General features: G+C 43.5%; 1 protein-coding gene across 2 annotated transcripts in view; it reads left to right on the top strand.

Moving 5' to 3' along the window:
• Positions 1-18,715, top strand: part of SNAP25 (synaptosome associated protein 25) — a 61,587-nt gene that overhangs the window by 30,491 nt on the left and 12,381 nt on the right. For both annotated transcript variants that reach the window (XM_064709834.1, XM_064709833.1), the window contains exons 2-4: positions 2,237-2,371; positions 3,001-3,042; positions 11,181-11,229. In XM_064709834.1, coding sequence (XP_064565904.1) covers positions 2,300-2,371; positions 3,001-3,042; positions 11,181-11,229 — 163 coding nt within the window. In that variant the 5' untranslated portion in view covers positions 2,237-2,299. The remainder of the gene's footprint in view (positions 1-2,236; positions 2,372-3,000; positions 3,043-11,180; positions 11,230-18,715) is intronic.

Genomic DNA, 18,715 nt, shown 5'->3' on the forward strand with positions numbered 1-18,715 from the left:
CTGCCCATCAACATCTATACGTATTTACCAGTTAGATCAGTCCCAAAGCCCTAAACAAATTGTCCCGATTTAGGCTCCAGCTCAGTGCTACTCCTCTGCCAGCACAAGTGTAGCCAGGGGTCCAGGCAGAGGAGAATATTTTAACCAGATGCTCAAAAACTAGATCCACAGACTCAGTCTTGGTATTCTGGTAGAGAGGCTATGCCAGAAATATTTCTGCTCTGGGTTATGCCTCAGTCTGGGGAAAAACCACAATTTGTGAAGCAGTGACCAGTGCTAGAGCCAGCCAAGTGGGACAGGAGTTTGGAGCATGGCTCTTTACCAAAATAACTTCTTTTTATCCTGGCTGAGCATGCTCCATTTGCTGGCCAGGAGCAGTGTTTCACTGGAGCTGAGTGCTGTGAAGGGCACCACCAGCACAGCTGCGGAGTGGGAAGGTTGGGGTGGCCTTGAGAGTATCCCCACACCTTCACATGCCCTTCAGGAGAGACCAGTTCCCGGTTTATCTTTTCCTCCTAAATATCCAAGTGCACCATGCTTTTGTAAAGCTCATTTCCTGCTCTTTGTGAGCATCCTTGAAGTGTCCGATACCAGCCTGAGTATTAGCCATGAAATTAAGCTCTGCCCTTGCACAGCTGGGCTTGCAGATGAGTTGCCTAAGCTTGGTCCTTCACACTGCTGTGACCATGCAGCTGGCAGGACCAGGTGGCCTCCTTCTGCAACAGACATTTAGGCTCCTACACATGGTGTGACCCATCACAAAATGCCAGCCTCCCTCTGACAAGGATGTGGCAATGTGCGCAGTGATGAAAGTAGAATATCGTGCCAATAGCTGCAGGGCTGACTCCTCAAGATGGATTTCTTCCTGCTGTAGCTTCAAAGAGGAAAAGCAACCATGAGTGAGGGCACAGCTAATGTGAAGGCATGAAGGTCACATATTCCCTCTCAGATAAGAAAAACAGCAGATCTGTTGCTGAAGCTGCAGAGGAAATGCAAGGAGCTATCTGCTTTCCTTACATCTTTCTAAGCGAACAGGGTGTGATCCAGGAAATATCCCTGCTGCCCAGCTATACCTGCTCATACTCCTGATGTCCTTATGGAGAGCACCATCAAAGAGAGGGATGGTTTAATCTCCAATATGTAGCAACTTCTATTTTAACAGAGTTGTTATTGCTAAAATTTTAGAGCCAAGCTCTGCCCTGACTTATCTTGTTTAATAAAGGCTGCACTTATCGCAAAGACAGGACAGAAAACAGCCCCCGGGATCCTGCCTTCTTTAGAGCAGCTTTGCTGAAAGGGGCTGCTTTTGTCCTCTTTCTGTAATTGAGCATGTTGGCATCTGCTTTATGGCTGTTTACTTGCAGTCTCCCACAACTTCCCCACCTCCTCTGCACCTGCAATTAGGTTTTCCTGCAATGAACAAATCTAACATTCAGTGAGCAGTAATTTGCAATGTGCCATGCTTGAATCAAGCAAAGAAATAAGCCAGTGTTGTTGTTATAAAGACCTGACAGATGGTAGGAGGGCCCGCCTTTCTTAATCAAGTCATGCTCACTAATCAGAGCTAGCTTGAATTTGTAACAAAAAAGAAACTCTACCAAATTGAGGATTAATGGGCTGCGTCCTGACCTCTGGTTAGGACCAGCTCAGGGGTGTCCCTCTGTATCAAGAGGGATAACGAAAATCAGAATCTGACCCACTTTGTGGAGAAGTTGAAAATACCAGTTAGGTCCTACTGTCACTTCCCCCAAAATGAAGGGTTCTCCAATGTAGACGTCTCCCAGTCTAGCTGTAAATATTATTTCATAGTCTGAGCTATAGCATGGTGGATAAGTCATTAGCCAATGAAAATACGCAAAGTTTCATAGTCTTTACTTTAATTACAAATGTGTTAGCTGAGCATCCAGCCCTCCAAGCAATGCAGCTGAAACATAGGACGTGAGGGGCAGAGGCTTGACCTTGACCTTCTTCACATTAAGCCTTTCAATTCTAAAGAAGAATGAATGGGTTTAAAGATTGTTTCTGGCAGCAGATAGCATCTCCTGAGTGTCCAGCTTCTGTATGAATTGCATTTGAAAGGCTAAGACAAAAGGAAGGATTTGCTCTTTACATAGGAATTGCTATGCCAAATGAGATTTTGGGTGAGGACAGGGATGTAATAAAAGTGCTTTTGTGGGACTGATGTTTAAGCATGGCTCCTAACTGCACTGTTTCTCTTCCTTTCGCTGTCTTCCAGGCTCACAAAGCAGCTGAGTGCAAATCCTGATCCGCAGCGTCCCCAAACACCCCCACAGCTAAAATGGCGGAAGACGCGGATATGCGCAATGAGTTGGAAGAGATGCAGCGGCGTGCCGACCAGCTCGCTGATGAAGTGAGACCAGTAGCTAAACCGGGAACCTGGGGCTGGGCTTGGTGTGAAACACACAGCCAGAAATAGGAGCCCATCCCACAAAGGATTTCTAGAGCTCTTTTCCATCAGCTTTGCACTGAAAGCGGAATTGGAAATGAAATGAGCTGGGGTAAAATTTAATGTTGTGCTCAGTCCAGATTAGGGAATTTATTGATCATGAGTTTGGTTTAGGTATTAGATTGTGCATCAATTTGACTGTCCTCAGAGCAAAAGGCAGCAATTTAATATTTTCTGAGGATTCCTTCGATTTGTCAAACCTATTAAATGTTAGAAATCACCAATTAGGTTTCTGAAGAGTCATAGCTGAAAACCACAGACGTTATTTTTAAAGTGGAACACCTGTAGTTCCGAGCAGCACCGCCACAGTGTGTGAGCAAGGGGAAACAAGGGGAGACTGCAGCTGCCTCGAGGTGTGCTACATTAGCTGTCCACAGAGCTGGAGATGGAGAGATCACCAGTGCCCAGCTGATGCCCTGATTTGGAGGGGAGGGAAAGAGTGCAGGGAAAACATCCTGTCAGCACGAGCCTGCACATTAGCACTGGAAAGTGTAACTTGCCAAATCTCAGTGTTTTTTCCTATTTTTTTTCAGTCCCTTGAGAGCACCCGCCGAATGCTGCAGCTTGTTGAAGAGGTAAGGACTTGCGTTTCATTTCACTTCCGTTGCGAGCAGAAGTGATGGAGAGCCTGACACTGGAAGTGGCTTTGTTTAAATTCGCATTGCTGGGGCCTGGCCATGGCTTTACGTGCCACTGTGCCTGCTCATCCCTACCCCTCACTAGGGCTGTGCAAGACATTGTTCCCTGGTTTCCAAGGCACTGGTTTGGTCATACCTGAGGCTGCATTGAGAGAGGATTCTGGAAATAAATGAAGGAAACAGCCTCTGAAGGTGACCTGGAGTCAGGGACAAGTGGCTGAGTTTGCTGCAGAGCTCTGGGAGCCTTGTGCCAGGACCACTCTCACGTCCTTGGCATAACACTGCAAGAGGGGAAGGTGAGAAGGGTCCTTGATCCATTTTCCCAGTCTGCTTTAAATACTTCCCTCTCCATAAACACTTGCAGCTATTTATAGAACATTTGTCAGCACAGCATTTAAATGCTATTTCTTTGTGTATCTCTGAAATATTTATCAGGATTTCAAGGCTCATGAGATGTCCTAGATTGACCACTTTGGAGTTCTCTGATTTCCCATGGTGCTAAGGAAGGGGATCGTGGCTTGGTCTTCACAGCGAATACCTGCCTGGAGGGAAAAAAACAATTCAATCAGGCCGTATTTCACCTTCTCCACAATAAAGGGGTTGAGAAGTTGGGAAATCTCAACTCAGTTTAGTTTAGAGTGTTCAGCTATCAGGTGATGGAAAACTTTGCTGCTGCCTGACAGGACATATTATTTTCAGGCACCATGCAAGCCCTGGTGCTGGAGCTGGTGACATTTTTAATCAGGGTCATCAGCACTGACAGTCCCAGTACTCCTGACAACCAGAGGAGTCTCCAGCAGAGACACGGGAAGAAAATTACATCAGGTCTGGTTCAGGAACAAGAACAACCCCAGCCGTAGGCTTTATGGCCTTGAAATCAATCACCACTGTGAAGATCAATGGAGTCCAGTGGAGACAAAATTAAATTTCCATGTACAGACAGACAGATGGGTCACTGAGCATAGTCAGCATCGCTTCTCCTCCACAAACACTCTAGATCAGGGCCCCTTGCAGCCAAAACACTCTCTTGTCTCACGAGCAATCTGTCCCTTTTTGCTGCTCAGTTCCCTGGACATGCCATTCCTAACCACCACTGACGTCAGCTCTGTGCTGGATGCAGCTCCTGCTGAAATCTACTCAACAGCAAGGAAGAGAGGCTCATATGAGTACCCCCACAGCACAAGGCAGGAGAGCCTGCTGCCCCAAAACGCCTGGGATCTAAATAGACAAGGCAGATGATGAGTGGGAAGGAGAGGCGCAGGAAAGGGAAGTGATTTGCTCGGGGCCAAGCCATCAGTAAATATCAGCCCTGCCTCTCCTGAGCCATATCTGTGTGGCCTGTGCGCTGCCTGAGTCTTCCTAACATATTGAACCAGCATATTGTGAATGCCACTGGAATTTCAGTACTAAATCACAGCAAATGGCAAAGTGGGAGGAGAACTGGGACTGCTGAATTTACCAATGAATTTATAGCACTCTTTGGAAGAGCTCGGTGTCTCTGGACCTGGCGTTTTTTCAGATGCCACAATATCTTCCTGCCCAAATAGAGAGGCTGCTAAAACTAGCACTGAGTAGTCAAGGGAGTTCTTCTAAAATGAGCTGAATATTATTTTCACTAATGTGACTACAGGAGACCTTTAAAATTCTTCTGAGGACTAAACAGCTGGTTGATTACTCCAGTCTCTTTTCCTAGGTGCTTTTTAAAAAAATGCAGCATTTAGGGAGTGAGAGATTTTATACCGAAAAGACAAATGGCGAGAGTATTTGAAATTGAACTTGCACTGCTCTGATTTAATAATCCTCCAAAATCCAATTAGGCTTCCTCACTTAGCAGAACCTGTCTAGTAGACAGAGATAGAAAATAATAGAAAGAATTCTTTTCACTCTGTTGTCTTGACACAGCAGATCTGTTCTTCCTTTCTTAGGAAAAGGATGCCTCCATGTTTAAGCATTATTACTGTGTACATTTGTATGGATTAAACAGACTGACTGGACTCCATCCTTGAGCCAGGAGAGTGCTGTCCATCCAAGGAAGCCCCATAGCCATCTAAGACCTAATTGCAGGTCATAGCCTGGGGACATGTCCCCAGAGGACAGGCCCTGCTTGCCCCAGAAGACAATTCAGAGTTTGGAGACTAAGCCCCGATGCTGTTCTCAGGGAACATGGGCAAGGAAAATCAAGGATGTCATTGTTTCTTGGTTTTATAAGCCAGCTTTGCAAGAAGCTGATTTTTCCAGTTCTGGCACAAGAAGGGAGTCAAGAAGTGTTACAAAAGCAGCCCCAGCTTTGCCCCAAGGCAGCTCCGTACTGGAATAGCAGATTCCAAAGCCCAGTTTGCTCCATGGTGCCCATTGTGTCCAGGCAGTGCAGCTAATCTGCACTGACCAGCGCTCTTTTGAGCCACTCAGTGCTATCAATACCTGTATTTTGTGATGATGCTCTGCAATGTTTGGGCCAAAACATAAAATAAAAATGAAGTGAGGCAGAACAAGTGAGACTAAATAGAGTTTGTAGCTGACCTTCTTTTTTGTGTTCAAGCTTTTTTTTTCTCTGAGGCAACATTATGCAATGCAGAATATCACATGCAGGGAGAAAAGCTGGAATTTTGCTCCCATCTCCCAGTGCCACTATCATGGCCTTTAAGGAAAATCAGTTGTGGTACTATAGGGGAAAAAAGGATGTTTTATAGCTATGAAGCAGCAAGGAAAAAATAATGAGATCAGTAGTGGTAAAAGCTCAGAAGAAAGCACTTAGGATTGTACAGACAAAAGGGCTGTTTTGTACATTTAAATCCAGACAGCACTGTCTTCTCTCATGTGAGATGAGAGTGAAGTATCGAAGGTGAAATGCTGAGCTATAAATGTTTGATTACTGGTGCTGCCCTATGCAGGATACTGAACACACAGAATGCCAATTTACCAGCTGTGAGGGTGCCCTGACATTTATTATCCCAGCCAAATGCCTCTTAGTCTGAAAAAAACAGAAGAAAAAGTGCTCTATTAATTTAGAGTTTGGCCCAAACCTTGTCAAAGCTGATTTGAAATTTACCTTTGATATCATTAAACCTATTGGAAGTACTGAACTAGTGGAAGCATTCTCCTGAGAAAAGTGTTTTAACCAGTGTAATTGCACATATCTGGCATGAGGGAATGTGATCCACAATTCTGGCCTCTCTTCCTCCAGTGCAGGATTGGCCCCCTTGGTGTGTGCTAGCCAGGGGGATAGCAGATTCACGTGGGCTGGGATGTGCCTTACCAGGCAGAGCAGCAGCGTGTGCCTCTTTAATCAGGGAGACATCGGAGCGTTAACAGCGTGACAGGGAACCTGGAGCAGGAGCTGAGCAAATTCATTGCTACGGATGACTAAAAAATGTTTCTTTGACCACATTTTTGTCTTTAGGGTGTTGACAGTTCTCTTTAGTGTCTGTGGGAACTGCTAGCAATGTCAGCCTGTCCTGGTACATAATTGTCTGTATTAATTTATTCAAAACAAACTCTAATTCTGGATTAAAGCAAAATTCTTCATCGAAGTGGAAGTTTATGTGTTCTTCACATAACTGAGAGTGTATATTTGTCTTTCAGGATACCTCCTGAAATGCAGGGAAAGTGATTTCCAGAGTTTGGATTCTCTATCTGATACAGCATCCCCTTACAGCATTAGGAAAATCTTCACTCAGGCTAAACCAAAATTTGAGTAGCTGCCTTTGGTAGGATAGGACCCAACACACTGTGTTTCTGGAGGGACTGATGAGCCCTTTGAGAAGTCAGTCCAATTGTCTTCTCACTTTTATTTCCATCTTGGGAAATTAGGTTCTGTAGCAGCAATAACAAGAAATGATACAGCAATGCAATTCCCCTCCAAAGTGCTGGGCAAATTTTAGTGAACGTTTTGTTGCTGACATGCTTTCAGTGAAACCCTAACAAAAAATCCCAAACAAACAAACAAACAAACAAAAAACCCAAAGCAAAAGCAACCAAAATTTTTTAAAAAGCTGTTACAGAAGACTAAGAATAATGTCTATTAAAGCCTCCAAAAGGGTTCCCAGTAATGCTGTTAACCAGGCTTCACTGTAGCACTGACAGACTAAAGTATCTATGAGTTGTATTAAGCCCAAAGATTTAAAATCATATATTCTGGTTCTTTGATTAATAGCTCTGCCAGTGACCAAATGGAGAACCTGGGCATGTGCTTCATATAAATGATGCAGAATCCAAACCAGTACTGCTTGTTCATTTGCTTTTATTCAAGCATTAGAGCCTGGCTGAAAGATTGAAGGACGTAAACTTTCCTGAAATGTACGGAGTCTGTTTCACCTAATGTGATACATTTTTAAGTCAGAAGTGTTGACCTCCTGCCCTGAAGGGTTATCTCATGCGCAAAATTATTTTATATATTATATATTTTACCATCTGCAGAATACCTGCATTATGGATAAACAGAGGAAATCCAGGGCTGCCAGTTTAATGCCTCAACATTAGCAATTCTTGCTGTGCCATTTTCTTATAAAGGACAAGAATGTGAGAGTTTGGCTGCGCCATGGCAAAATCCAGCAGTCCAAATTCTCCTCTCAAGTGCAATGAGAAGACAAGGAGAGTCAGAAGTTGTTCTCAAAAGAGATGGGTGCTACAGATTAAAGAGCTGGATGAAAATGGCGTGTGCTCTATGAACTTTCTAGGGTCCTGTGAAAGATGCATTTCTCATCTCTCTGGCCTGACCTACCCTAAGCATTTCACTTTTCTGAGAACCCTTGTTTTGCTAAAATAATACAGGATTGCCTCTACAAGGACTGGAGGGTCTGAAGAGATTCCTCCACTGCACAGGAGGGAAGAAACACTCTAATCCCGGGCAAGGTGGGAATTGAGCACACGATTTCATAACATGATGGACCCCACTAGTTCTATGAATTCATGGCTTCCCACACAGGGCATCACTGATATTGGGGAGCACTGGATGTGTGTGGGAATCCTTCCTGAACCCTCAGGAGCAGCCAGAGCCAAGCACAGTCACTGGGCCATGGTGATGTGAGTCTGTACCAAGGACTCAGAGGCAGAGGCTGTGAAACCTGTCCTTCTGGACTGGCACTTGACAGTAGAGCTTTCATCACCTCCTGTCACACACTGTCCCCACAGCCAGCTCAGGTGGCACCTGCTCCACTGAGACTCACGTGCCTGTGTTTGCCCCCTGAACACTCTTGTGGGACACATTTCTTCCCCTAGATTTCTTTAACTGAGGTCTTGTACTTTCCAGAGATGCCTCAGTCTGTTGTCCCTGGGGATCAGACACAGAGTGCTTCTCTCCTGCTCAGACATCTGGATGATGAACACATTTTTGGAATAGTTCTGTCTTACAGAGAAGTTTGGGTTTCTGTTGTCTAAGATATTAGCCATAATGGAAATACTGAGCTTTTAGAAAAGTCTGGGCCTATTTTAAATGCACAAACATGATTTATTTTTTGATTGATTTTACACATTTAATTCTTTTTGGGGAAAAGCTGTAAATTAATGCTTAATAGAAATTTGGAACAGAAGGAGATTGTCACTTGATGTCTGAATCACATCTCATCCTTTTCAGTCACCACCTCTTTATTAGCTTCAATATGCTTTGGATTAGACCACAGATGCAGACAAGTTTATTCATTGCACACCCTTTAATATTTTCACATTTGTGTTAATGCTGTGGCAGGCTGTTTGGAAGAGATACAATGTTGCCTGATAAAATTAAATGGCGCTGATGATTGGGTAAAGAACAGAAAATTTCACCTCTTTTGCTCTGTGTAAGGATTTGATGTGAAATATAAACCATAGGGTCTAGTTCCTGAGCTCATCTCCCAGCACATGTTTTGTTCAGATCACTGGACATCTTAGCTCTGTAAAGGTGGTTTGCTTAGATGTTAAACACAGCAGGAAAATAAGGTCAGAGGGTTGAAGAGCAGTAAATATTTCTTAGCCCAACTATGTTTGATTCAGCAAAAATTTTTGGAGCTTAGTATTTGGAAAGGTCTCATGTCAGACTGCACCCTATTTACTGAAACACAAGGTGACTCAGGACCCAAGCAGCCTTCTAGTGTTTGCATGAGTTTCCATGTTTGTTAAAATACATACAAATCTGGGGGGGGGGAGGGGAGGGGGGAATTCCCTGGTTACCAAGAGTATAAAAAGATCCGATAAAAACTATTGTACAGGCAGTGCTTAGCAGACACAGGGTGCTTAGTGCCCCACAGAAAACATTAGCTCATTAAAGGTGGTTTCTTTATTCTAAACTGGCAAACCTAAGATAAGCCTCGCACCCTAAGTTTCAAAAGGCTGCAAAAATGAAGGCTGGCTGGGATTCAAGTAAATACAGTGAACTTGAAGGGAGAGAGAGCAGCAGTGGGCTCCTGGTAGATGGCTGACCCAAGGGCAGCAGGCTGCAGCAGACCTGGGGGAAGAAGGAGGCTTCTCTGGACATCTGGCAACTCACACAGGGACTTTTTACAAAGAGACAGCAAACCAGCCTGCACACATCTGATGCTTTTCCAGTTTCTGCAGTGATGTAGACATTGCAGACATGAATGGGGGTGCAGGGAGAGGCAGAGAAGGGCACAGCCAGAGGTACCTCGTGTCCCTCTTGAGCCGAGCAGATCCTCTGGAAGCACAGCAGGGCAGCACCAGGTGCCCAAGCAAACAGCCCTGAGTGTGGCAGGGCTGGGCTTGTGGCTGAGCCAGCGTGGGCTGTGGGAGCCTGGGAGGGCCCTGTGAGCGTGGGCAGGGCAGCTCATGGCCACAGACACTTCACTGCACCCACAAAAACTGATGGGCAGTGAGAAGGGCAGCTGGCAGGAAGGATAACATGAGGTCCTTGACTTGCCTCCAGGAGTGGTGAAAAGCAAGAGGGTCAGTCAGGAGTTTAGTTTTCTGTTCCTGATGTAGCTGTGCAACCATGGGCATCTCCCTGCCCTCTGCAAAATCGACACCACCACCACCTTTATCTGTTTCACAGGAGCATGGATCACTTTCTGTTCATGGCAACAAGTAAATTACTGCTGCACATGTCCAGGTAGCTCTGCTGTCAAGCTGTCAGGCCACAGAGGACTTACTTCATCTGTTATTGACATGCAACAGTCAGGAGATCATTCAAGCCATTAATTATTCACAGATGTTATCACTGCTCCAAGCATAATGGAGCTGGTTTCCCCTTTGTAATTAAAAAGGAGATAATTTGATGTGTGGTTTAGCTGAGCACCACAGCACCCAGGAACCAGAGACACCTGATCACATCCCAGAGTGATGATAACACATAATAAAAATTATACTTGTGAGAGGTGCCCTACCCCTGGCTCAGCTTTGCTCCAGCCCTGTATCCAGCAAAGGCAGTGTAAGATTCCCACTAAGCTCCGGGAGCAGAGGCAGATTCAGTGTGTAGGTGTTTTGAAAATCCTACCTTCAAGCTCAATTCAAAGTCCATTAATGCTAAAGGTGTCTGTTGACTGAATTAAAACTTGGCTCAAACCCATATCTATTAGATCACTGAGCCAAAAAATATGGCTTAATCCTATTAAATATTAGCCTGCTTTAAACTGGATTTCCTAAGTAGGTAAGCTTTCTGACTTCTGTCAGCAGCAAGAGCTGTGCACAAACCACTGTGCCACCTTCCCAAACGTTTGTGTCATACCTGTTTTCCCTGGGAATTTCTCCTGTGAGATTCACATCCACCTACAATATCAACACCCCCATCCTCCCCTCTCCTGCTTCCCTGGACTTGGAGATGAGCCTTCTCTTTTTAGAGATTACTCTTGTGTAAAGTGCTTGTTTTAATCTCAAGGTCCATGGCTTTGTGCTTTTTGCAGAAGTTCGGTATCCCAGTGAATCCAGAAGGACTGATGGTACAATGGAGAGTACCTAGCTCCTCACACAGTGTCCAGGCACATAAAGCCTTTGGACTGTGCCATCAGCCCTTTGTCATTCCTTTCACTGTTTTTCTTGTGTCTTCCTATGTCCCATACCAAGGACTGAGTGTTCCCTCACTGATCTCTCTTTCTCTCTCTCTCTCTTCTCCCCCTCTCTCTCCTTACCTTGCTACCACTATTGGGATGTAGAGTAAAGATGCTGGTATCAGGACTTTGGTTATGTTGGATGAGCAAGGAGGTAAGTTCAGATTGCTTCAGTAAGGAAGTATAACCCTTTCTAAAGTGCTGTACTGACTGTGTGCAACCCTGGAAACAAGGGACAGAAAATACGTGTGGTTGTGCATGAGAACCCCAAAACCTCTTTGCCTTTAGCTTTGTTCTCCAGCAGAGAAAAATGTACAACAGCTGCCTAAAAGTCTGTACTTCTTTTCATCTGCTTTCCATTAATGTCAAAGAGAGCTGCAGGCTCAACTCAACCAAATCACCATTTGATTTCAGCAAGCTTTGGGTCAAGATCCAGCTACATGACAAGAAGATTTGCCTCTGTAGGTGTAAAATCCAGCATTATTTATGCAGGTGCTAAGTAATTTTCCCACTTAAATCACAAGTGAAAGACATGCAACAAATGCATCCCAAGAGAAGGTAAATGGGTTTAGTTTGTGTAAGATTCAGTTACATTTTGTACAGTAGTGAGGCAGTGAGAATAACAGAATTTAAACCTTAAAAGGTATTCCACAATCAGCTCATTACAATTGTCCATATTGGAGGTTCAGACTTACACTACCTGTCTGTGGATGACAATGACAAAGACAGAGCCTGATATATTCAATACATTCCAGGAAATTACATTTTTTCCCTTCATAATATTACAAAGAAAAGGTAGCCTTCTCTCCCTCTCAATCAAACTAATAAGTCTTCATTTGCCGTAGACCCACAGCCCCAGGAAAATGGTGTCTTCAATAAATCAAGAGAGCAGAAATTTCTGCTACTCTCTATCAGACCAGCCCCCCAAAGGCCCTTGTTATTATTTACTATGGGGCAGGACACACAATTATTATTAGGAAATGTCTTCTGCAGAGGCAATGCTGCGTTACTCATCAAACCTGGACAATGATAATAAGCCAGGGTATGGAATTCTTGGGAAATGGACTGCAGGGCACAACAGGACCTTTCCAGTTTTAATGTCCCTCCTCTCTGACATTATAATGAATGAAAAGTAATAACAGGACCTAAATGGAAAGTCTTTTCTTCTATTTGCTTTTTTCTATGTACATCTCATTGCTCTCCCTCCATATGCCTCATTTAGGGAAAAAAAATTTAACCAAATTTTGTCACATCGATTTGTCTTGACAAGAAAAATATCACAGAGAACATATAGTTGTCTTCAAAAAATAATGGCAGTAGAAAAACTATCACCAAATACAGAAAATCAGAAATTACTTATGTTGAAACAGATATGGCACCTGTCTAAATAATGTGTTTTGTTTCAGCAGTGGATTATACGGTTGTAATAAATCACAAATATTGTCAAAGAAAGTATGTTAATACCCAGGTGTGTCTTGCAATGTAATTCACAGGCAGAGTACCAGAAACTTTAGTGGCTCCTATGTATGTTTCTGTTCCCTAACTGCTCTATTTCCACAGACTGCTAGGGAGTTATTTTTTATTTTAATGCTGAATTTTGTTGGGTTTTTAATTATTATTTTGGAATTCTACTATTGATAAAGCCCTGTATTCAGAAGTTTTCTGAGTGATTCACTCTGTAGCCATGACAGGAAGGACAATGTGAGAGAGCTAAGGAGCTGAGACTGGACACACTCATCTCCCTGGAGTCCAGGGAGCTCAGTATTAAACCCTTATTGAGAGTGAAACCTGCAATGCTTGTTGTACAATCACAGATGCAGCTAGTCAATACCTCCAGCAAAGACTCAGAAGGTCTTGAAGCCTCTTTAAATTGGTTATGGTCATGCCTTAAGTGGTTCACTAAATTTAGCTTATGACTATACAGTGTGGGTTTCTCAAGGAAAACAGCCAAATAATGTTACCAACCCTGAAAATATTGTAACCTTGTACTATGCTAAATGTTTAATTTTCTCCATTTAACCATATGTAGGTGTAATAATTGCTAATTTTTTTTTATTTCATTTTAGTGATAAAGGACTTGCACTACTGGGCAAAATACACTAATGATGACTTTGAACCCTCTGTAATTAGTGCAATGTGTGCAGCTCACGCATGTCTCAGCAGATTATCAGATTAAGGAAATCATTTGCTAACACTGCCATGTGATCTCTTTGCAGCTGACTGCACAAGTCACTTAAGATTATTAGGTGTTATATATACAGAAAACATGACATTGATCTTTCCAGTGGGCGGCAGGCAGAAGATCTAATCTCTGCACTTGCTGGAAGCTCTATTTCTAGGTTTCCTTACAAAATTGCTTGTTTTGAAGTTAAACAGACCTTACATGGAAAAACCTTTCTGAGCCAATTCAACCCAAATGGTGCAAAGCAGAACTGATTTTCTGGTATCAGTGAGCAGAAGTGTCCGGGATCATAAAGGCAGTAAGCCAAGGTAATTTCCCAATGCCAGGTATTTGTACAACAAAGCCAGCCTGGATAGCTGCTCTTGCCCAAAGGTTTAGCACAGCTGGCTGCACAGCAGGTTACAGAGGATGCACTCCCATGAAAGCCAGAGGCTCTTCCAGTGTCCTCTGAAGAATGGGGACCTGAGTAGCCCCTCTGCAACACCAAGTTACCATTTTTTGGGTCGGGTATTGTCACCCAAACCAGCTGAACACAGCTCTTCCCCTGGGGAGCCCACAGGAAGGAGCCAGGAGTTTAGATTTTCCTTGCTGGGTTTTTTCCCATCACTAAGAAAGTCATTCCCAGACCATGTGCATCCATAATGCTTACATTTTTTAATCTGGCCTTGAGTAAAGCTCCCTTAATTAATCATATAAATATAAATATATATATAACCCTTTAAACTAAAATACTTGTATTTTACATGGAAAAATAAATGCTGCAAAGGATTATTGAGCAATGGCAATTCCTCTGCCTCTTTAAAACATGCTAACTTAGAAAAATGTTAATATCTGGATGTATTTTGGGTAAAAGCAAACAGTAGAAATGAAAGTAATAGTACAAAGTGAAGATATGAAGGTAAACCTGAAGTGTTAACACAGAAAAGGTTCCAGGCTGGTAACTCTGTTCATCCATAGGAAACTCCCATCACTGGACATCATAGCAGGGTTAATGATTTGAACCTTCAAAGACATTTTTTGTGTGGTGATGTCCTCATGCAGTTTATTACAGAAAATTTTGTTCTTGTATTCCAAATGAGGTGCAGGGGGAAAACTCTTCCAATAACAACAGCAGCAGCGCAGTAATTTTTCATCCAAGACAAGACAGAGGAATAGCCACAACTTTGATAAGAGACAAAGAAAATGTCAATGCAATTGGAATTTTCTCCTTGCACCATGAATGCACAAACAGCATTGCTGGGGAACATGGGGAGCAGATTAATCTACCTATCAGATCTTACTCCAGATCAAGCTTATAAAGGAGATAAAACTTGGAAATAACTGGGCAGTCCCACAAACAAAAGCACTGGCACACATGAGAGCTGACCTCCACTGCTTTTGCAGGAGCTGTGGGTTTGGCAGTTGTGTATGTTATGGCTAATTAGCAAAATAAAAGGGGCTAACGGCTACTGCAGTTTTCCCAGGGAAGATGGTATTAATTATGCTGAAATCGTAGCACAGAACAGAAGACAGATGAAGCCCCACAAAGCAGGTTGTGCCTTTGTCTCCTGTTATTTTTAGCAGAGCTCCACGTGGGCTCGCAGCTCTCCCCTCCAGCTTTGTTCCACGGGTGCCTGTGCCCAGCAGTGCCTTCCAGAGCACAGCTAGGTCAGAGCTCAGATCTCTGAAAAGGCTGTCCCACAGGCCACACTCCAGTATGATTCTCCTTCATGGAAAATGGAATGATGGCCTAGCATTGGAAATAGTTAATCTGCTGAGTCTCAAATTAAACCCTCTTGTATGCAATTATGATTGCCATGTGTTCTTAAGATATCCTTTGTGTTGTCTTCCTTTTTTTCTTATTAAAATTGGCCTTGGGGGAAATTGCTTGCTGCACAATACTCCAGACAAAGGGGCAAGTTCCAGCCTCCACAGGCATTAGCTGACATTCAAGCACAGGCCCCAGATCCTGGACATCAGCAAAGGAATATTTATTAGAAATGATAGATGAGGATGCAAAAGTGAAGCAACACCACACTTGCTCTGTGCTGGTCTTGCTACCAATGCCCTGTAAGATGCTTTTGCAGCTTTTTTTGCTCAAGACACCACAGGAGCAGCTGAGAGATGCCCTTGCTACAGCTTCCCTGCCCCAGACACTTCCCTAGATCAGTCACAGGATGGGGAATTGCCAGGATGGTACAGGAGATCCTGGCAAAGACCCACTGGCAAATGGTCACAATGCTATGATAAAACTAACAGGACTAGCTTGTGTTCCCCCAGTTACCTTACAGAAGTAATTCACAAGTATAATGATACAGGTAAAAATCTATTTGTTTGTGCCTTAAGATAGGCCATTTGTTTGCTGTGAGATCTGGAAGAAGATTTATGGTCACTACCTTGAAATGAAAGTGATATTCTCGGACATCAAGATACAAAAAGAGTTGCAGCATTTTCCAGAGGGGAAAAAAAATGAAGGAAATCACAATGAAATATACCTCTGATGTGTATTCTGCTTCCAGACAACATCACTTCTCTTAGGTATATATCATATATCATACATAAACATATAGGTGTAGCTTATTCAAATAATATTGCAACAAACTGTCAAAAGATGTTCAAACTCTGACCTTGAAGGGCTTCTCTAAATGGAAGACAAAAGACATTATCTCTTGTAGGCGTGAATTTGCGTAGGTTCATGGCAATGTATGCCAACAAACTGTCTTCCCTAAAACCTTTAATACAGCACAGAACATTGGAATAGGGAAGATCTATGGAAACAGACATTAAATTAACCTCTCGATTGCCTTCTGATTTCCTACCGGCAGTGATTCATTCTGGGCCACAGTTTAATAGCAGTTATACCAAAACAAATCCAGAGTGACCCCATTAAGTTAATTCCACTATAATATTTATGCCTCAATAATTGTGGTTAGACTCATGAATCTAATTCCTTGCTTGTGGGATCAGATCTTTGACAGGTATAAATTGGCATGGCACCACAAAGCCAGCATAACTATGCTGACTCAAACCAGTTAACAATCCAGCCCACGACGTTAACAACTAGCAAGTGGTTTTAGGTTTTAGCAGCCAGCTGTCTAGACTTCTGGGCTGCAAATATGACATGGGGTTTTTTTATACTGATGAGGTTTCCTTTAATGGAAGATAAATGAGTTGTGGCTCCCTTTCCTATTCAGCAATAGTCCAGGCATCAAACACAAATTCTGAGGTAGGATAAATAAAGACAAGCTTCTAATGAGGACTGTTAAAACGGAAGTCTTCGAGTTATGTCAAATATACTGTTCAATAAGCACTCATTTATTGAGGCAGAACAGAGAACAGGTAAAGACAGTTCAAAAGGACCTGTTACATACATGGATTTAGAGAATGTGCATCTGGGCAAGGAGAATTGCTTCCACTGAGAGCTACCAGTGGCACCAGATCTAGGACTGACCCATGCAGGGTGAACCCGGCTTTTGCTACTGGACAGACCAGGTTAGAGAAGCACTAGCAGGAAAATCAGTGGAAGAAAGATCAAATGCCTGCCATGTTCCCCAGAGTCAAAATGCACATGTGGGTCCAGCCGTTCCTTAGCTGCCAAGGGGCTCTGCAGCACTCGGAAGCAGGAGCTGGGAGCCTGAGACAGAAGTGCAGCAAATCCCATCCCGCTGCATGAAGCAGCACCAAAGGCAGCTCACAGTGCCACAGCTGCTCCCCAGAGCCAGAGCAAGCATTGCCCAGCCCCGGAGCAGGAGCACAGGGAGGGCTGTCCCCTTCTGCCACAGACTCACATTTCTGATGAGAGTGACAATCTGTGCCTACAGACACCAACCAAAGCTTCTGCTGAAGCCTGCATTACACGTGCATTGAGACAATCCAACCTTGCTTTTCTGGCTCAGCTCAGCAGTTTACCTGGCTGATCTTGTACAGCCCCTCTCTCAGGTTTCCTTCTCTGTTTCCCAATCCTTTCTTACACAGTGTGTGCCCCTTTAGAGGGCACTGCCAAGTGACTCTGATCCTCTAAATATATCCTTGGATTTGGGAACAATAACTCCCATGGGACCAGGAGAGAGGCCCATCCAGCTGAGGAGAATAAGAACTGACAGCAGAAAGGCAGATGAATCTCACTATACTGACATGGCACCTCTCCTTCTCAAAGTCCAGTGTCATGCAAGAATTAAACAAAGAGTACAAGTTCAATACTTGAACTATTCAAGCTTGAATAATTTAGCCTAGGATTTTCTAGCCCCTCGAGGACTAAGGTCCCTGTTTCCTATTAAAATTAATTAAATAAAATTAATTTTAATGGGAAATGGTCATCTAAACCCCCCAGAAAGCTTTGAAAAGCTAAACCTCAATTGTTATTAAAAACCCGAGTAAGAAATTAGGAATCTTTATGTTCTCAATGAAGTTAAGAGGACCTTTTTACTGACATCAATATGCATATGATTTTTCTTCTAAAATTTTCTTCCTCTTTTATTTTTCTGGAGAGGACTCAGTTAACATCAGGGATGACATTAAATTCCTTCTATAACCAGTGCTCTTAGTTCCTTCCTCTACAGTCTAATTCAGTGTTTTTCTATTCCATATGGGGACTAGGGACGTGTTTGTATTTTACTGGGACTGCTTTACTTTTCCTTGTTAGGTACAGTTACAATTTTTAATGGATTGAAATGCCATTCCAAGTACCTTTTTGATTCTGGGTAGTATCTGAATCTATCCTTTGGGAACAAATGGTGTAAAATGTAAATCCCATGTAAAATGCTGTCCCTACTGCAGACTCCACACAAGACACTCGATCCAATTGGATCCATATCTGTTTACCTCAGTGGAGAATCCTGTTCCTATACTTTTATGTCATGGCATTCCGTTCTTCTAGGACATTTTTCCCAGCTTTAAAAGTGAAAAAAATTAACACATTAAGACCAAGTTACTTAGAAAACCAAGTCACTAAGAAAACCCATCAGCCTTAGGTGGAAATATGCCAAATTTTGTTTTAATGCCAGCAGAGAGTTAGGGTCTATATTTGGCTGGGTTTTGGGCCTGGTGCTTCTTAACTTGTCCTGGAGCAAAGCAGAAGTGACCCCACTGAAGACATGACTGTTCACCCAATGCCTGTTTCCATAAGGTCCCTTGCGGCCAGAGACAAGGAGCACCACAGCCGGTGACCCTCTCGCAGAGAGCATCCCAGAGTGGTTTCAGTTGTTCCTGCTCACTGAGGTTACTCCTGATTTGCAGCACCCACACGGGGAAGAAAACCAGCCCTGAGGCCACACTCAGGCTAGAGATCAATATCTAGCACCAGTGAAAGTGACAGGTCTGTTTCCTTGGCCTCTGGAACAAAGGGTACCTGGACACAAGCCCTAACAGCTTGCTCCATTTACCACTCCCACTAACTACCAGCTCTCTCACTCACTACCACAGCAGCTGTGCTGCCCAAACCCACCTAATTCTGAGGCACTTGTAAGCGTAAGTAACAGAA

This window comes from Zonotrichia leucophrys, chromosome 3 (assembly GCF_028769735.1).
Source record: "Zonotrichia leucophrys gambelii isolate GWCS_2022_RI chromosome 3, RI_Zleu_2.0, whole genome shotgun sequence".
NCBI lineage: Eukaryota > Metazoa > Chordata > Aves > Passeriformes > Passerellidae > Zonotrichia > Zonotrichia leucophrys.